General features: G+C 31.8%; 3 protein-coding genes across 3 annotated transcripts; 2 read left to right on the top strand and 1 right to left on the bottom strand.

Moving 5' to 3' along the window:
• The first annotated feature begins 968 nt into the window (after positions 1-968).
• LOC109790300 (protein DOWNY MILDEW RESISTANCE 6) lies at positions 969-4,282 on the top strand. Its single transcript, XM_020349425.3, has 4 exons — positions 969-1,248; positions 1,808-2,058; positions 3,479-3,800; positions 3,972-4,282. The coding sequence occupies exons 1-4, from the start codon at positions 1,042-1,044 to the stop codon at positions 4,203-4,205; spliced, it is 1,014 nt and encodes a 337-aa protein (XP_020205014.1). The 5' UTR covers positions 969-1,041; the 3' UTR covers positions 4,206-4,282.
• Positions 4,283-7,090: 2,808 nt separating this feature from the next.
• Positions 7,091-8,614, bottom strand: LOC109790303 (receptor-like protein kinase FERONIA). Its single transcript, XM_020349430.3, has 2 exons — positions 7,808-8,614; positions 7,091-7,721 (listed from the first exon to the last, which is right to left on the bottom strand). The coding sequence occupies exons 1-2, from the start codon at positions 8,430-8,432 to the stop codon at positions 7,318-7,320; spliced, it is 1,029 nt and encodes a 342-aa protein (XP_020205019.1). The 5' UTR covers positions 8,433-8,614; the 3' UTR covers positions 7,091-7,317.
• An 8,230-nt stretch (positions 8,615-16,844) lies between these two features.
• LOC109790299 (receptor-like protein kinase FERONIA) lies at positions 16,845-18,512 on the top strand. The gene is made up of 2 exons (XM_020349424.3): positions 16,845-17,824; positions 17,898-18,512. Exons 1-2 carry the CDS (start codon positions 17,197-17,199, stop codon positions 18,353-18,355), a joined length of 1,086 nt encoding a protein of 361 aa, XP_020205013.2. The 5' UTR covers positions 16,845-17,196; the 3' UTR covers positions 18,356-18,512.
• Positions 18,513-19,012: the final 500 nt, after the last annotated feature.

The raw sequence follows: 19,012 nt of genomic DNA, 5'->3' as shown, positions 1-19,012 counted from the left end.
GAGTGATTAATTATATATACTCATATTATTTTTTAATTTAAAAATAAATTAATTATGATTCTAATTATTCGTTGAGTCTTTAATTAAACAAGGTTGGATTCACTGAAACTCATAATATTTGATTTATAGTGACACATAAAAAAAATCAAGAGTTACAAATATTTTAAAAATGTGAGTTATGAGTCTAACTCAATCCTATAAATTTGGTTTATAAAGTGAGGGTTGTCCCCCTATTTATGTACTTTTTAATTATCTTATTTTTAGTTAATGTGAGACTTTGATTTTTTTTAATACATCCTCTCGCGTAGATAAATGATGGATGACTTTTTTTTTTTAATTTTATGATTTAAGATATATGAAACTTTGATTTTTTTCAATATACTTCCTTTAGGCACACCGCTATTGAACTTAGTGTATATTTTAATGGTAGGTGACCCATTTAGAGTAAATTTAGATAATTTTGATACCATATTAAAATGTGAATTATAAGCCTAATTTAATTTTATAAAATTAATTTATAAGATGAGAGTTGTTATTGATTTATATACTCTTTATTTTTTTTCTCTAATCGATATGAGACTTGATTTTTTTTTTGATAAATATAAAATTTGATTTTTCTTCTATTATAAGCACGTCTACTTCTTAATCACGACATAATTATTTAACAAAGCAACTATCCTTCAATGATTTAATTAAAATAATTTTTCTAGTAATCTAATTATCGAAGTTGACGTGGCAATATAATAACATGTTATGTTTTAGTAGACTTCAAAGGTCAAAATGTGAGAATCGTGTAACTGCAAACTCCCCCATATGACTACCGACCTTATTGTATTTATTACTGTAAGTAGGTGATGCCTTTAATTTATTCAAAGTCAAAGGTCCACCAATCAGAGTTCAGACTTAATTTACTATTTCCTTTTCTCTTTATATAATCGACACATAATTAAGGAATATATGAAATAAAACTTCTTTACGCCTTCATTATTTCCTTATATATAGAAAACACATACATTACAACACATTGAAGGTAACCTAAACATGGATCAAATGCTTGTCTCAAGCTGGTTCAATCTTAGTTCCTCAGTGCCCTTATCCTATGTGCAACCACCGGAAAGTAGACCTGGCAATGGCATAGACGTCGTTGCTTCCGGCAACAAAATCCCGGTCGTAGATCTCGCCCATCGTGATCGTGCTGAAACCTTGAAACACATTTTGAAAGCCTCCCAGGAATATGGATTTTTCCAGGTTCTTACATACCCTAGAATTTTCTTTCCCTTTATTAATTAATTTCACTAATGTCATTTCTACTTCCATCTCATAATTTCTCTATTTGAAAATCAAGAGAAATTAAATGCATTAATATAATCTTTTAAATATGTTATTATTTATTGAGGTTTATTAAAATAAAATCATATTTTTTTTAATTAATAGAACTCACATCATATGTTTTCATTTTTTTTAATCTTAATTTTATAGTCTTCACTGATTTTTAACTAAAATAAAATGTGTATTAGAGGAATGATTTGCTAGAACTCCTCTAAAATTAATCAGCACATGAAGCAAGTATATATTAAAAAAAAAATTCTAGATACAAAGTGCTACAATATTTTCATGCGCTAAAAATATGTATGATCAGAAAAGAGCAGCCAAAAGCTAGCTAGCAAAGCATATGTAACTGATACACATAATATTTGAGGTGTAGGCAAGACTAGCTGTTTTTAAGATTTGAATTCGTGAATTTTAATATATAAAAAAACACGTATATGTTTAGTTAACATACATATGATGAAAAACTATGATGTAGGTTATCAACCATGGAGTTTCCAATGAGTTAATGGATGATACACTGAATATTATCAAGGAATTTCATGCCATGCCTGCTGAAGAGAAGTTAAGGGAAAGCTCTCGAGACCCAAATGGAAGTTGCAGGCTCTATACAAGCCGTGAGATTAACAACAAAGATGTCATTCAGTTTTGGAGAGACACGTTAAGACACTTCTGTCCACCTTCAGAAGAATTCATGGAGTTTTTGCCTCAGAAACCTTCAAAATATCGGTAAAATATTATTGCTTCCATTTTATGTATTTTTGTGTACATAATATTTAATTTGAGCTATATATATTATATATATTGCTTCTACTGCAAACTTAATTTAAATGATCGAGTCTCACAAAATACATTTCTTTTTTCATCTTTGAGTCAGCATTTAGATAAATTATAAGTAAATATTTTGTCATTGATTTATGTTACGTACGATCAAATCAACTTTTTAATACAATTTAGGGTGCGTTTGGATTGAAAATTTAAAATGTAAGTAAATATTTTGTTTCTACATCTAAAAATAAAAAATAACTTTATCATTGGTTGACACGATTCTAATTTAAATATAAATCTTAAGTGTATTCAAACATATCCTCATTTTTCGAAGCATGATTCCCATAAATATTATCTTTATTATACTATTTCAAATTCTTCTAATTTTCTTCGCTTCAGGCATTTTCTATAATATATTTGAATAGTTGATTGATAATGAGATTTTAACTATATATATTGTACTTGGTTGAGTCTGAATCTGAACATTCATGAGTCATCACTGATTCTTCTGCAATGTCCGTGTACATTATTTATAACAGAGGGGCAACTAAAGGGTTAAGACCATGCCATTACCATTATACGTTCATTACTGCACTGGTATTTGGTAACCATTATTATCACCATTACCTACCAAGTACTATATTGGTACATCACGGTTACAAATAACATATATGTGATATTGATATTTGAAATTAAAAAATTATTAAATAAGTACGACTTTAGAATATTAAATAATTTTTTAAATTTAACTGTTTACTATCTTATTGATACTTAAATATATCTCAATATCATCATTTTAGTCACGCATCTTTTTAAGTTTTGCACCAATATAATTATAAATTTGTATTTTTAGAAACATATTTAATAATTTCTTAATTTCAAGAATCAATGTGACAATATTTTACAATTTTGGGGATCAATTTGAATTTTCACTTTTCATATATTTTATATTATATCCCAACTATTATGTCATGTGACAATTATTCATAACTTATTGAGTTATAGATTAACAATATTTAAAATATTGTTTCACATATGTACAATGGAGATCAAATACAATATTTTCTTTTATATACATATTATTTCTGATAATAATGTATGTTCAAAAAGTGTCTGACTACCATATCAATTCATGAAATTAATTATTAAACATATATAAGGGATACACTCCTCTTAATTAATTAATTTATGAAAATAAAAGGTAAATAAATAAGTAAATAATTTTTTCCTTAATTTAAACATGTTATTTTTATTAAAACCTATCTCATTCTAATTAGTATAAACAAAAAGTTAATGAAAGATTCTTGTGTCCACTACAAATAAAAGGTTACTAGTTTAATAATTTAATTAACTATAAGCTTCTGGTGATGACATGTTGCAGTGAAGTTGTTGCAAAATACATACAAGAAATGAGAACATTGGGAGTCAAAATTTTGGAGCTGTTGTGTGAAGGATTAGGACTTGAGCCAACATACTGTAGTGGTGGACTTAGTGATGGCCCATTATTGCTATCTCATCACTACCCACCTTGCCCAGAACCCAATTTAACTTTGGGAGCTCCCAAGCACCGAGATCCTAACCTTGTTACCATTCTGCTTCAAGAAAAAGATATCAATGCACTTCAAGTTTTCAAGGATGGGGAATGGATTCTTGTTCATCCAATTCCCTACGCTTTTGTGGTCAACATTGGGCTTATGTTGCAGGTATATTTTTCTCCACTGATCAGTTAGCTCAGAAAATATATCACCTTATTAATGACATTGACTTTATTTTTGTTATAAATTAATGACATTGATAGAATAAGTAGTACATTGGCATAATACAATATACTAATTTTCATTCATGATTAGATAATCAGTGTTTGTGACGTGCAGATCATCAGCAATGGAAGGGTAATTGGTGCTGAACACCGTGTTGTGACAAATTCTGGCACTGCGAGGACCACTATTGCTTATTTCATTCGTCCAACAAACGAACAGATTATAGAACCTGCAAAGCCTTTGACAAGCTCGGGTGCTAACCCCATCTATAGGTCCATTCCGTGTGAAGAGTTCTTGAGAATATTCATGAACAAGGGTCCTGACATTGAACCACATTTGCTCTTATAACCTTTGTAAAAGGAGAACTTTATTCTATAGAGTATAGACATAATAATACCGTGCATGCATCTAAAATTTCATAGAAATTTATCTTGTTTGCACATCAATAGTCTTCGATAAATTATATATCTAAAGAATCGACCATGTTTGCCACCTTATGAATTATTAGTATCCAGTAATTTGGAAGATGAAAATTGATTGTTGTAATGTAATTTTGTATTTTAAAAGACTAGTGTAACGACTGAAAGAAAAAAAAAAAAAACTAATAATTTAACCGTTATGGACCTGATTAATGATTTATTAATCTTTTTTAGTGATAAATAAAAAATCAAGACATGTATTAGAAGATTCGAGGAAATAGTTAAAACAATAATTATAGTTAATTATGTGAGTTTTATCCTTTCATATAATATATATGAGAAATTTACTTATTTCAAGAATAAATCTATTTGAACTTACTTTTCTTAATAACTCATATTTTATATCAAATTTTAATAATTAAATTAAAAGTTCTTGATATATAGATCAAGTTTGTAAGTTTTTTAAAAGTTTGAAAATTATTTAATATTCTGTTTCATTAATTCAAATTAATGAATAACCATAAAACTATTTTACACATTGATTTAAATTTATATAACAAAATATTAAATAACTTTCAAATTTTTTAAAATTTTACATATTTAATCTATGCATTAAAATTTTTAATTTAACGACTATATCGTTAAAATTTAATGTAGAACATGAATTATTGAGTGAAGTAAATCTAAGTAAATTTACTCTAGAATAAGTACATCTTGTATATATATATATATATATATATAGAGAGAGAGAGAGAGAGAGAGAGAGAGAGAGAGAGATCGAGATCAATACTCAAAGAGTAAGTTACTCTATTTAATAATTCATAGTGTATGTTAAATTTTAACAATTTAACCGTTAAATTAAAAAAATTTAATACACAATTAAGTTTACAAATTTAAAAAAAAAAATTTGATATTTCATTTAATTAATTCAAATTGATGGATAATGATAAAAATATTTTATATGTTAATTTGAATTTATACAACGAAATATCATATAATTTTTAATTTTTTAAAAAAATTTATAAACTTGATTTATGCATAAAAAAAACTTTTAATTTAACGATTAAATTGTTAAAATTTAACATATACCATGAGTAATCGAGTTTAATAATTTTACTAATAGTTATTTTTAAAATCATTTGATGCATTGATATTTTTTAAAATTACACTAATTTCTGTTAATTATATTAATCTTGTGAGAAAAAAAAACATTTCGACTCTATATAAGAGAGATTATTGTACACGTTAAAAGAAATAGAAACATTAATGTAATTTCACAAAAAATTTAAAAAGATGTTATCATAATTTACTCATATCGGTGTACATTATTAAAAAAAAGTTAGAAGACTATATATAAAATTTGTGTGAAGTTAGAAGACTTCATATAAAATTTGAGTGAACAACTATAATTCTGCAAATGGCACCCGCCGTTGTTTTCATATATTATTATTAAAAGAAATCAATTGGCAAAACATTATTTTAAGCCCAACACATCAACTACCACCATTTTTTTAGGATAACTACCACCATTAATTAAAAAAAATAGAAATTGAAATTTTAAGTACGAAATTGATTGGTTTAAGTAAAAAACAAGTAGAAAATTGAATGGCGGTCGCTTAACAAATTATATTTTTGGTACAGACTAGAATGATGCTAAGAAAGGAAAAAAACAAATAAAAAGCAACAACTAATTCATTTGTTTAATTTAACTTATTTTCAACTCAATGGTCGATTCCGTGGGTCTCGAAGTTATGTTTTGAACATTTTTTGTGCAGACTTTAAAATTATTTCCGGTAAGAATGAGAAAAGAAAACGCGTAATTTATATATACGAGAGCTCTGGTCTGTGACAGCGTGGCTACATGAGAAGGAAAGTTTTTGGAGAGTTGTGGTGCAGTCTTACCTACTCTTAAGATTCAGGAATTCTTCTTGAAATTAACTCAATTCTGTTTGTCTTCTGTTCTGGTTAATGGTCTCATGTGGAGAGAATGTGAAATCAACTAAGGGATTGTATTGTGTGAAATACAAATTCTCCAATACTTTAGAAAGTAAAGAATTCAATCCATAAAACATGGAGTCATGAATGTTAGAAATCTGATCGAAAACGTAAAATAAAATGTGTTTTTTGAATGAAAGCTTTATGTTCAAAATTGGTATGAGAAGTTCTATCCTAAATTATGACCGAGACTTAAATCCAAATTTTTTTTATAGCTCTTTCAATTTGTTAATATCTCCAAGTTCCAATCTATTAAAGGGTTAGATGTCTCATACGCTACCAAAACATTCTATAGATGTTCAGCTAAAAGTTGTCAGTTATTTATCAAAGTTGAACAGAGAAAGTTGACATATCATACCAGTTTTACTAGTACTTGTAAATAAGTTGATGGGGTATCCAAATTTTTAATAAGTATCTTGTGATTTTACTTTACAAAGGCCAATGTTCCTTGCCAAACTGTTATGGTGAACCATTTCCCTTGAGATGAGGATTTTCTCGTGGTCTTAAGAGTTTAAATTTTCTTTCTGATATTAATTCTACTTTGTATGTCAAGACCTATTGCAAGAGACTAGCTGAAGCTATTGCAAAGTCAAGTTTAGAAACCAGACAGGATTCCAATATAATCATATATTTTGGGGGACGGATCTTATTAACCAAAGAAATGCTTTGTGTTGAGGTAAAATCACACAACAGTCATTTAACCATTGCAGCCTTTTATTAAACCTCTAATCACATAGCTTGTAATCTGACTGTGCTCTATATATATCGTTATCCGTGCCTAGTTATTATTGAGGGTGTCAAGAAGAGGAGGAGCAAAAATTCTATTCTGAAGCAAAGGAGTTCTTTCATTGCTACTAATACATGATTATTAATGACAACTCACGGTAAAATCAATATCAGAACCAGGGATCAAATAAAAAACAAGTATCTCTATTAAACTTGATCACCCCAAAAGCTTACTATGTGTCTGTTTTGACTCAAAAGATAAACATTTAGTTCAGCTAGTCTGATCACCTACGGATACAATACTTTGTTCAGAATCGCTATCATATATAGAATCTATCATCCAAGGGAATAATGGTGGTGGAAATTAAGGTATAAGGACCGTTGGTGTTTGCAATATCTTGTTGTTCTTGTAACGACAAAGCACGCTCAAGTTCCACCTCTACTTCGCCCATTGTTGGTCTCTCATCAGGTTCATATTCCAAACATCTTACCATGATATCTGCAAAGACTTGCCAACACTCCGGTGCAATCTTACCAATGATATTTGGATCAATATTCTCCTCAACAGGCTTCTCCAGAAAATCTCTTGGTTCTCTTACAATGTCGAAAATTCTTCTTTTGCACACAACTTCTAGTAGAACTATACCAAATGAGTAAACATCACTTTTATCTGTGACGATACCTGTACTGAGATTGTCCGGAACCATGTAGCCAAGAGGATTATCTATAAGAGTAAGTATTAGGTTAGTTTAAGTGACAAAAATGAAAATTGATTGTAGTAAGTAGGCTCATGAAGAAATCAAATATTACCACCAGCCTTTACTTCTATTGGTTTAGGCTTTGACATAAAATGTGCTCCCTTTACGCTAAGGCTGAAATCCGTGAGTTTTGGGTGCATGCTGTGATCCAAAAGAATGTTGCTAGACGTGATATGACGGTGAATGATGGTGCGCTTTAATCCGGCGTGAAGGTAGTGTAGTCCACGCGCTGCTCCAATGCAGATCTCTAGCCTTTCCTTCCATGACAGTTCCCCACCTTGTAGCTGTATATCTAGAGATCTATTGGACATGTATTCATAAACAACAATATGTTCATCTTTGTGGTTGCAGAATCCTATAAGAGAGATGATATTAGGGTGACGAAGCTGGCTGAGCAACTCTATTTCATTCTTGAATAACTCTTCTTCCTTTTCAATAGAGTATTTCACATATAATCGCTTCACAGCGACTTCATAATGAGAAGCATCATTATGTCGGAAATAACCTTTGTATACTTCACCAAATCCTCCAAGTTCAATTAGTCTGTATTGGTGAAAGTTGTTGGTTGCTTTCTTAATATCAGCCCAAGAAAATGGACGGCACAGCTCTTCAATTACTGTTGGATACCCTCTGGCAGTACCACTTGAATTTCCGTCGCCAAAACATTTCAGAAACATAATGACTGTGACACCACAAAGAAACTTTACCTTTACTCTGCAATCGACTCTTGATATGCTTCTCCTGTATTTAGGCGTTTGATTGCAGCTTCCCTATCCTTTCATCAAAATCAATATCAAATTATCAATTTGATAACTTCTCACTACCTTCCTTCCCTGTTCAATTAATAATAAGGCCAAGTTGTTCTGCAAAATAATTAACACTGGAGCTTCACGCACGCATTCCACGTGATGATGTAAAAACAATAAATTATATAAATAACTAGTGGATAGGCCCTGCAATTTCATTAATATTTTATTTATTTAAAAATACTTATAATTGCATAAATATTAAATAAATTATAAAAGTTTGCTATTTATAAATATAATAATTAAGATATTTTTTTATTCATCGCAGGTTAATGCTCACAATTTATTTTTAAAAAAGTTTTAAATATATAAGAGATATGAATTGCAAAAAATTATATCTATATATTACAATCAAACAATTTTTCTTATTCACCATAATTTATTATATTTTTTAATTAAAATATCATAATATTTGTTAAATAGATTGAAAATAAATATTATGATTATAAATATTCTTTCACTAATTTATTGATCATTATTCCTTTTAAAATTTTGTAATATATCAATTATAAAGTGACAAAAATATAATCGTAATTAATATTTCTTATAATTACATAAAGTTGGCATATAAAAATTACTTGATAAGGATAATTTTTTTTATAATAATATATAAATATAATAATTAAGAGTTCGCATTATTATGTTAAATTTAGTTTTTACATTTTAAGTGTTCGTAAAAGTATTAAAAAGATTTTTTTTTATAACTTTTATCTTTATTTAAGTACTTTTTTATTTTTACAATGAATCAAAATTTTCATGCTTAATAGTTTAGTTAAACCTAATTAGTTATTTGTGTCAATTGTATAAGTCTTTTAGGAAACAATACTCTTAGGCATCATTAAATTACTTATATGAATTGGTATACCCATCAAATAAATAATATACAAATTCGAGTATGTTTAACAAAGATTAATTTTCTCATTTTCAATTTTCTTTAAGAAAAATTTATTTGTAAAATAAATTATTTTTATGTAGCTATAAATTTAAACCTTATGATTATTTTTAATAAATTTTATTTTTTTAAGATGATTTATTATATAAAAATTGATTTTTTTTTATTTATTTTTATGAAATTAAACATCTTAAAACTAGCAAACACTTCTACCATTATTATGATAAAAAATAATAACTTTGCAACAAATTTACTCAATATTTGATCATAATCTCTCATAGAAATAATCAATTATATATTTTTCACAATGTTTTTACATATATTTTACATATGAGTGTACACTATTAAAAAAAAAAACAAAAGACTTTATATAAAAACTTAAAATTTGTGTGAACAGGTATCAAGATTCTCCAAATGGTACCGCCAGTTATTTTTATATACTATTATTTTATTAAAAGAAATAAACTGGTAAAACATTATTATAAGGCCAGCTCATGAACTCCCATCAATTTTTTAGGGTAACTACTATTATTGAATTTTAATATGGGATATGTTACGGGTTATACTCTCATGCACAATTTTTGAGATTATTTCATTAATTGGAATAATTAATTTGACGTACATTTTGTCTGTTTTAATTTGGCGTACATTTTGTCCGTTTTAATTCTTCTTTATTGCAGAATAATGTCAAATCATGTCAAGGATATGAGAGAGATAATTTAGCCTGTAGTTTAAGATCTGTAGCTGTGTCATATATATGCTTGTATATAATTACCTATTGATTAATAGAATAAGACACACGATTCTTTTTCCATAACTTTGTTATGGTATTTCTCATGGATAAAGCTGAGATCGAGAAGAAGACCGAATTGGTGAAAAAGATACCTTCACCATATGACTTGCATGCAAACAATAATTCAGAAAATTTGATTGGAGGAAGAAATGGAGGTTTTCAAGCAAATGCAATGCAAGTGAATGGAAAAACCAATGGGACTAATGTAAATACATTTAGTGGACTGAGTTCTGAGCAATGACAAACTCTAAAGGATTTGTTGAACAATCACAAGGAAACCACAAGTGACAAAATGACAGGTAAACATAGTGAGTGGATCATAAACACAGGTGCCTCTAGCCACATGACAGGAAACTTGAGTTTATTATGTGGGCTGAGAGACGTAGTTGGGTGTCTAGAGAGAGTTCCAGATGGAAAACAACTAATGGCAAATAAAGAAGGGACAGTGACACTTGATGGAGGATTGAAAGTGGAAAATGTGCTTTATGTGCCAACATTGAGTTGCAACCTGTTGTCTATTTCTCAATTGACAAATGAAACAAGTTGTGTTGTCTATTCACTAGTGCAAAAATAAGATTTAAAATCGGAGTTTGAAGATCGGTTATAAGGTAACCGATCTTAAAAGTGACGCGTGACAATTTTGTAAATAATATGAACACTTTTAAGATCGATTAAAATTTAACCGATCTTAAAAGTACTTTTAAGATTGATTAATTTATAACCGATCTTAAAAGGTATGTCTGACACAACTTTTAAGATCGGTTACAAAAGAACCGATCTTAAAAGTTGTATTAGACATCACTTTTAAGATCGGTTCTTAAATAATCGATCTTAAAAATACTTTTAAGATCGGTTAAACTTTAACCGATCTTAAAAGTGCTACTTTTAAAATCGGTTATTTAAGAACCGATTTTAAAAGTGCTACTTTTAAAATCGGTTATCTCATAACCGATTTTGTATGTAGTATACAAAATCGTTTCATAAATAACCGATTTTAAAAGTATCGTCAGAAACCTTTTATATTTCCCTCCATTCTCATTCTCTTTAATCTTTCCCTCCATTCATTTTGTTACTCTCTTGCGCTTTCAATTTCTAAAGTCTCCAATAAGGTAAATTTGGTTGTCATTTTCGTTTTCGTCTTCTCATGCTCTTCTTGCGTCTCTTTTCATTTTCTAATGCTCTTCTCTTGTCTATGTTTTCGTTGCATGTTCATTTTGGGCAAAGTATGAAACTGGAATGGGTCGTATGGAACGGGCCGTTCTGCAAGGAGAACAGGGCATTCTCCTAGCAGAACGGGGCGTTCTCCTAGGAGAACGGGCCGTTCTTCAGGAAGCACGGCCCGTACTCATTTTTTTAAAAAGCTAGAATGGCCCGTTCCAGTTTAATTTTTTTTTCGCAGCCCGAACTTTTAAGATAGGTTATAAAACAACCGATCTTAAAAGTTAACTTTTAAAATTGGTTATTCAACCGATTTTAAAAGTCTAGCTTTCAAAATCGGCTCTTTTAAAATTGATTACGGAACCGATTTTAAAAGTTAAAAATAACCGATTTTAAAAGCCTTTTTTCCACTAGTGATTTCACTAACAACTTATGTGTTATGCAGGATTGCACTTCAAAGATGTTGATTGGAGTGGGTGAACAATGAGATGGGATTTACTTCTTTAAAGGAATCCGAAGTGAGAAAGCACACAAAGCTAATGAAACTTGTGAACTTAATCTGTGGCATCAACGCATGGGGCACCCTTCTTTCAAGGTCACTAAATTAGCTTCTAACATGAGGTGTGATAGTGGTATTTTGCAGAACAAACCATGTGATGTATGTTTACGGGCTAAGCAAGCTAGAGATATCTTTCCATTAAGTAAAAATAATGCTGGTGTTAGTTTTGAATTAATACACTGTGATTTGTGGGGCCCTATAGAACTCCCTCTTCTTGTGGTGCTTCATATTTTTTTGACAATAATGGATGATTTTTCTCTTGCTATTTGGATTTATTTGATTTCTGATAAAAAATAAGTGTCACGTACATTGCTGAATTTCTTTGCATTAATAGAAAGACAATTTGGTAAACAAATTAAAATGCCACGTAGTGATAATGGTACTGAATTTACGTGTTTGAGAAACTACTTTCATGAACACGAGATAGTATTTCAAACATCTTGTCCAGGAAAACCACAACAAAACGGAAGAGTAGAAAGAAAGCATAGACACATTCTTAAGGTTGCTCATGCTCTAGGATTTCAAGGTAATCTCCCTATTTCTTTTTGGGGTGAGTGTGTCTTAACAGCTGGATACTTGATTAATCATACCCCCACTCCAGTGTTGTTTGGAAAGACACCATATGAGATGTTACACGGTCAAGCCCCCATGTATGATCATTTAAAAGTTTTTGGTTGTTTATGCTACGCACACAACTTGGATAGACATGGTGATAAGTTTGCTAGTCGAAGTCGATAGTGTATCTTTGTGGGTTACCCTTATGGGAAGAAGGGTTGGAAATTATTTGATTTAGATACTCAATGCTATTTTGTGTCTCGTGATGTTGAATTCTTTGAAACAGAGTTTCCTTTCACACATACAACTGGGGTCAAATATGATTTATCTGTGGATTCATCATTAATGAACGATGCATTGGATAATGATGATGATATTGATTTGGATAATGACACAAGGATAGGAGAAAATAAACTCATTGAGGTAATTGCAAGTTCTGAAGTGAGGGGGGAACTGTTGCCTTAGATAGTGAGAGAAGTGATGAGCTCGTAGAAAAAGGAAATAATCCAACTCCTAATGTTGACTCACTGGAGCTTGTTCGTCAAAACAGTTTGGAGGAACTAGGAAGAGGTCATTGTACTAAATTGCCTTCCATGAAGCTATATGAGTATGTAACTCACACCATAAAGAAGTTAAGTCCATCTCCAAGTCTCCCATGAGTTACAGTTAAGCTATGCATGGAATTTACTAAGGCAATTGTTTATTATAATTAGCCAGTAGCCAAAAAGCCAACCCATGAACTACATCAACCCTTGAGCGGACAAATCTGACCCTAAATAGAACCCCTAAGCTTACAAAGAAAAACCATGATTGTCCTTAGCCTTGTTGGTAAGAGACATTCTCATGAAACAAGTGGGTTTGAGCCAAGTTGGGGGTAAATGTATGGAGTGTTCATGTGGTTAGAGCTGCACAAGCAAAGTATTGTTCCCTGTATATATATGTAGTATTTAGTGTCAAAAAAAAAAAATTATAATCAAGGTTCCTTGTTACCATTCCATCAATTATTGTAATATTCTAAAAGAGAAAGGAACCAGTAAATACCATCAAAAGAGGGATGATACATAACGAATCAAGAGAGTTCAAGCTGGTGCAAGAATTTGGTATCAACCCATATGAGTGAGAATGTCTCTTGTCAAACAGGCCTCTAGATTCCCAAAGAAAAACCAAATCTCTGATAACCAGGCCACATTACAACCCTCTTAAATCCTTAGTGATCCATGTTTAGCTTGATAAGTGTCTAATTAATCTGATTAAATATGAATTTGAGACACTTATCTAGCATAAATTTTGTACATATTGATATAATTTTGGTTTATAAATACTTAGAATCAAATAGGGACTTTTGATTTATGTTAGTACACGAAGCGATGAATCTTTTGATCAAATTTTGTGTTATTTTGTAGGTTTTGAAATCTAGAGGCAAACGGCTGAGCACCTTGAAACGGTTGAGCGCCTTCAAGCCAGAGAGCTCAACAAATGCAGCAAAGGAGAGGCGCTTAGCCACTCTAAGGCGCTGAGCGGATTTGGCCCTAGAAGAAGGAGTGCTCTCTGCCTCCTAGGCGCTCAGTGGATATGAAGCGCCCAGCCCCTTGTGCTTGCTTATAACAATGAAGAATCTCTCAGGCGCTCAGCGGATTTGAACGACTCAGCCCTTCAGATTACTTCATGGTGAAGAATTCTTCAAACCGCTTAGCCGTTTCAAGGCGCTGAGCGGATTCTTCTCTTTCCTGCCTACTCTGTTTTAATTCTAGCATTTATAAAAGGGCAGGGGAGATAGAAAAGGAGAAGACAGACGGAAACAAAGAGAAAAACAAGAGCTGAGAGCAAAGGAGGAAGAAAGAATAGAGTGGGAACAAAGATTTGGAGGCTGGATCACTTGGGAACGAGGATCAACTCCTTTTCTTCATCTCTTCCTTTGTAATTTCTTCTTCCACTCCTTTGATCTTGTAAATGGCCATGAGGGGCTAAATCTTTGAGGATTGGTCTGGATGTAACTACTAATTCTTCTTCTTCTTAAATATATATATGCATTTCATTTTCATTACTTGTGTTTGATTCTTCTCTTAATGCTTATATCGACTTGATCACCCGTTGTATGATTTTTGGTTTTTAAATCCGGTTGGAAAACGTTTTTAAAAACCCGAACTGAATCTTGCACCTAAACATCTCTTGCTCTAAGAATAGACTTGATTTGTTTAGTCACCTTGTTCAAGTCATTGTTCTTAATGCAAAGTGTTAATTTCAAAACATAAAAGAATCATGTTTTAGATTAATCACTTTAGGATTCAACTTTGAGGGATCTTGTTGAATTACTAAATGAATGTGGAAGTCATGAAATTGAAATCATATTTATTTTAAGAAGATTTAAGAGTTAGCAAGTACTCCTGAGTCCAATCCTCGCTTCTTATAATTGTTCTTATAAATTTTACATTATCGTTTTATTTTACTTCACATTAATTCACTTTCAATCATATCAATGTCTTTTATTGGATCATTAGAGTAAGAATTACTAAATTCTCAAATCCCTAAGGACAATACTTAAATACTACATCGAAACTTGGTCCGCTTGCCAAGTGGAGAGATTGCGAAAATCTTCATCAGTGATCTACATGAAGATGTCTACATGAAGCTTCCTCCAGGCTTTCATGCTTCTCAACCGAACCATGTTTGTAAATTGAAAAAGTCTTTATACGGTTTGAAGCAAGCCCCTCGTTGTTGGTTTGCCAAATTATCATCTGCTTTGATAAACTTTGGATTTCGTCAATCGGGTTGTGACCACTCACTTTTTACTCTTCTTGTCCATGGAGTGCAAAAGATGGTTTTGGTATATGTAGACAATTTGATCATATGTGGAAACGATTCCGTTGCAATTCAACGCTTTAAAGAATATCTTAGCAAGTGCTTTCACATGAAAGACTTGGGACATTTAAAATATTTTTTGGGAGTAGAAGTTGCAAGAAACTCAAGTGGAATATTTTTGTCTCAACGTAAATATGCATTAGATATCATTCAAGAAGCAAGCCTACTTGGTGCACAGCCCGTGGCTACACCTCTTGAGCAGAATCATCAACTTGGACTAGCCATTGGACGCTACATTAATCAACTTGACAGGTATCGAAACCTTGTTGGGCGCCTCATATACTTGTGTTTCACCAGACCGGAATTATCCTACTGTGTCCATACCTTGTCGTAATTCATGCAACAACCGCGTGAAGAACATTGGAATGCAGCCATTCGAATTGTGAGATACCTCAAAGGAAGTCATGGGCAAGGAATTCTCCTCAAAAGCACATCTGATTTCCAACTGCATGGATGGTGTGATTCCGACTGGGCCGGATGTCCATTAACTCGGTGTTCAACTACTTGGTGGATTATGTTTTTGGGTCACTCTCCTATATCTTGGAAAACCAAGAAACACCATATTGTCTCTCGTTCATCCACTGAAGCAGAATATCGTTTTATGGCTACTACTTGTTTTGAACTTAAGTGGCTTCGGAGCTTACTGGCTAATTTAGACATTTCTCATAAAGGAAAAGGACCTATGCACCTCCACTGTGATAGTCAAACTGCTTTACATATAGCGAAAAATCCAATTTTCCATGAACGGACAAAGCATATTGAAGTGGATTGTCATTTCATTCGTAATGAGATACTCCAATGCACCATTCAACTATCATATGTTCCAACACAAGAGCAATTTGTCAACATCCTTACAAAAGCCTTGGGATGACATCAATTTCAGACTTTGCTTAACAAGCTGGACATTCGTAATCCTCATGCTCCACTTTGAGGGGGTTAATATGGGATATGCTATACGGGTTATGCTTTCATGCACAATTTTTGGGATTATTTCATCAAATTGGAATAATTAATTTAACGTACATTTTGTCCGGTTTAATTTGACGTACATTTTGTCCGTTTTAATTCTCCTTTATTGCAGAATAATGCCAAATTATATCAAAATATGAGAGAGGTAATTTAGCGTATAGTTTAAAATTCGTATTTGTCATATACTAGTATATAATTACCGTTAATTAATAGAAAACTTTATATAAAAATATAAAATTTGTGTGAACATGTATCAAGATTCTCCAAATAGCACCGCCAGTTATTTTTATATACTATTATTTTATTAAAAAAATAAACTGGTAAAACATTATTATAAGGTCAGCTCGTGAACTCCCATCATTTTTTTTAGGGTAACTACCATTATTAAATTTAGTGTATATAAATTATTTCAAACTTAGTGAGAGAGAAGAAAATACAACAAAGAAAAATACAAATACAATAAAAATAATACTACACGAAATCATTATTTTTCTAAAAATTATTGGTGGACGCTCAATAATTTATTTAACACATAATCATTTGATTAATGAGTAAACGAGATAAAGGAGAGAGAAGTATAAATAACATCGACGTTCAAAATGTTTGACCAAATCGGTATTTAACTGATTTTTGACTCGATCCGTGGAATCCGTTGTTCTCCATCACGCTATGTTATTAACAAATTTTTGTGCAGAGTTTTAATATTATTTGCAGTGTGAAGTTGAGAAACAAGAAACTCGCAAAATGAAAGATGAGGGGTCTGCAAAATGTTAATTATATATCAGAAAGGACTACATAAGGCTAGTTTAGCTTTGAAGATGAAAGAGGAAGAAAGTATCTGTCACGAACCATGTTTCTGAAATGGTTTGGCGACAATAAAAGTTCATCTGATAGAGGGTATCCAACTGTAATACAAGAGCTGTGTCGTCAATTCTCTTGGGCTGATATTAAGAAAGTAACTAACAACTTTGATGAAAAGAGAATAATTGGAGATGGAGAATTTAGTAAAGCATATAAAGGTTATCTTCAACGCAATGATGGTACTGATTATGCAGTTGCAGTGAAGCGATTTAAAGTGGAACGCCCTGATGGATGGGGAGAGTTCACGACTGAGGTAGAGTTGCACTGCCAGCTTCATCACCCTCATATAATCTCTCTTATAGGATTCTGCATCCACAAAAAAGAAAAGATTATCGTGTTCGAGTACATGCCCAATGGATCTCTACATGGACACCTGCAAGGTGGGAAACTGTCATGGAAGAAAAGGCTAGAGATTTGCATAGGAGCAGCACGTGGACTACACTACCTTCACGCAGGAGCAAAGCGCACCATCATTCATCGTCACATCAAACCTAGCTACATTCTTTTGGACCACAACATGAACCCAAAACTCGTAGGTTTTGGCCTTAGCATACAAGGAGCACGTTTTATGTCAAAGCCTAAACCAATTAAAATAAATACTCCTGGATATATTAGGGGTAATGTTTTATCTTCCCACCTTACTGAAAGGATTTTTTGTCAGATAAACTAAGATGTTACTTTCACTTATAGGTAATTGGGAGTATTTGGCTAAGGAGCTTCTCATGGACCGTACCGCGTCTGATAGATGTGATGTTTACTCATTTGGTATGGTTCTACTAGAAGTTGTGTGGGCCAAAACAATTCTTGACATGGAAAGCAGAGGAAATTTTCTGAAGAAGCCTGTTGAGGAATATATTGATCCGAATATCGAGGGTAAGATTGCACCGGAGTGTTGGCAAGTCTTTGTAGACATCATTGCAGGATGCTTGAAGAATGAACCTGATGAGCGACCAGCAATGGGTGAAGTAGAAGTGCAACTTGAGCATGCTCTGTCCTTGCAGAAACAAGCAGATATCACCAACACTAATGCTCATTATATCTTATTATCCAAAACCATCATTAACCGGGAACGGCAAGATATCACGGAAACAACCAACAGTTGTGGTAGCTTAGAAGACATCGAGTCCGAAGACATGTTTCGTACGTAATTTGGTGAGCTCAAATTAAGGGTTTTAGCTTTTGGAGTCTATGTGCACTTTTTTTGCATTTTGATTGTTTCTGAGGCTGCCATTGTGATTTTCTTTTGAACTAGTATAAATTTGAAAGCCGTTAAGGTTCGAAATGATAATAAATAGTTAATTTTGAGACTTGTGTACCATTTTAAGAATTTATTTGATATTTTCTTAATATCATGAACAAATGTGACAACGGTCACTACTTTCATGAATCAAAATGACTTTTTGCTCGAGACGAATATACAAGCCTAGCTTAGCCCTGATGATTGAAGAGTGGTAGTTGTGAATGTTTTTAGCAAGTGACAAATGATTAAGGAAGCAGGTTTCACAAATTGGAAAAAGTGTTTCTCAAATGTTTGGGCTTTTTCTGCTGTTTGAAGCTCACGAGTACCTCAGACAATATTCAATAGTGATTAGAAGAGCTGTGCCATCAATTTTCTCTCGTCGTTATTAGGAAATCAACCAACAAATTTGATGAAAACAGGGTACCTGGAAGTGGACCATTTAGTAAAGTATATAAAAGTTGCCTCCAACATAATGATGTTTATGATTGTACAGTTGCAATAAAGCGATATGATGGGAAATGCAGTGTAATGTTCAAGAATGAAATAGAGTTGCTCTGCCAGCTAC

The sequence above is a fragment of the Cajanus cajan genome, chromosome 4, assembly GCF_000230855.2.
Source record: "Cajanus cajan strain Asha chromosome 4, NIPB_CcT2T_4, whole genome shotgun sequence".
Lineage (NCBI taxonomy): Eukaryota > Viridiplantae > Streptophyta > Magnoliopsida > Fabales > Fabaceae > Cajanus > Cajanus cajan.
The sequence above is the reverse complement of the archived record's forward strand: the minus strand, read 5'-3'. Positions and strand labels throughout refer to the sequence as shown.

Excerpts from the sequence above, each read along its gene's own strand:
- LOC109790299 (XM_020349424.3), top strand. The coding sequence starts at position 17,197 with ATGTTTCTGAAATGGTTTGGCGACAATAAAAGTTCATCTGATAGAGGG. Across the intron at positions 17,825-17,897 it reads TACTCCTGGATATATTAGGG|GTAATTGGGAGTATTTGGCT; the intron begins GTAATGTTTTAT and ends TTTCACTTATAG.
- LOC109790303 (XM_020349430.3), bottom strand. The coding sequence starts at position 8,432 with ATGTTTCTGAAATGTTTTGGCGACGGAAATTCAAGTGGTACTGCCAGA. Across the intron at positions 7,722-7,807 it reads AATAGAAGTAAAGGCTGGTG|ATAATCCTCTTGGCTACATG; the intron begins GTAATATTTGAT and ends TTACTCTTATAG.
- LOC109790300 (XM_020349425.3), top strand. The coding sequence starts at position 1,042 with ATGGATCAAATGCTTGTCTCAAGCTGGTTCAATCTTAGTTCCTCAGTG. Across the intron at positions 1,249-1,807 it reads AGGAATATGGATTTTTCCAG|GTTATCAACCATGGAGTTTC; the intron begins GTTCTTACATAC and ends ACTATGATGTAG. Across the intron at positions 2,059-3,478 it reads CAGAAACCTTCAAAATATCG|TGAAGTTGTTGCAAAATACA; the intron begins GTAAAATATTAT and ends GACATGTTGCAG.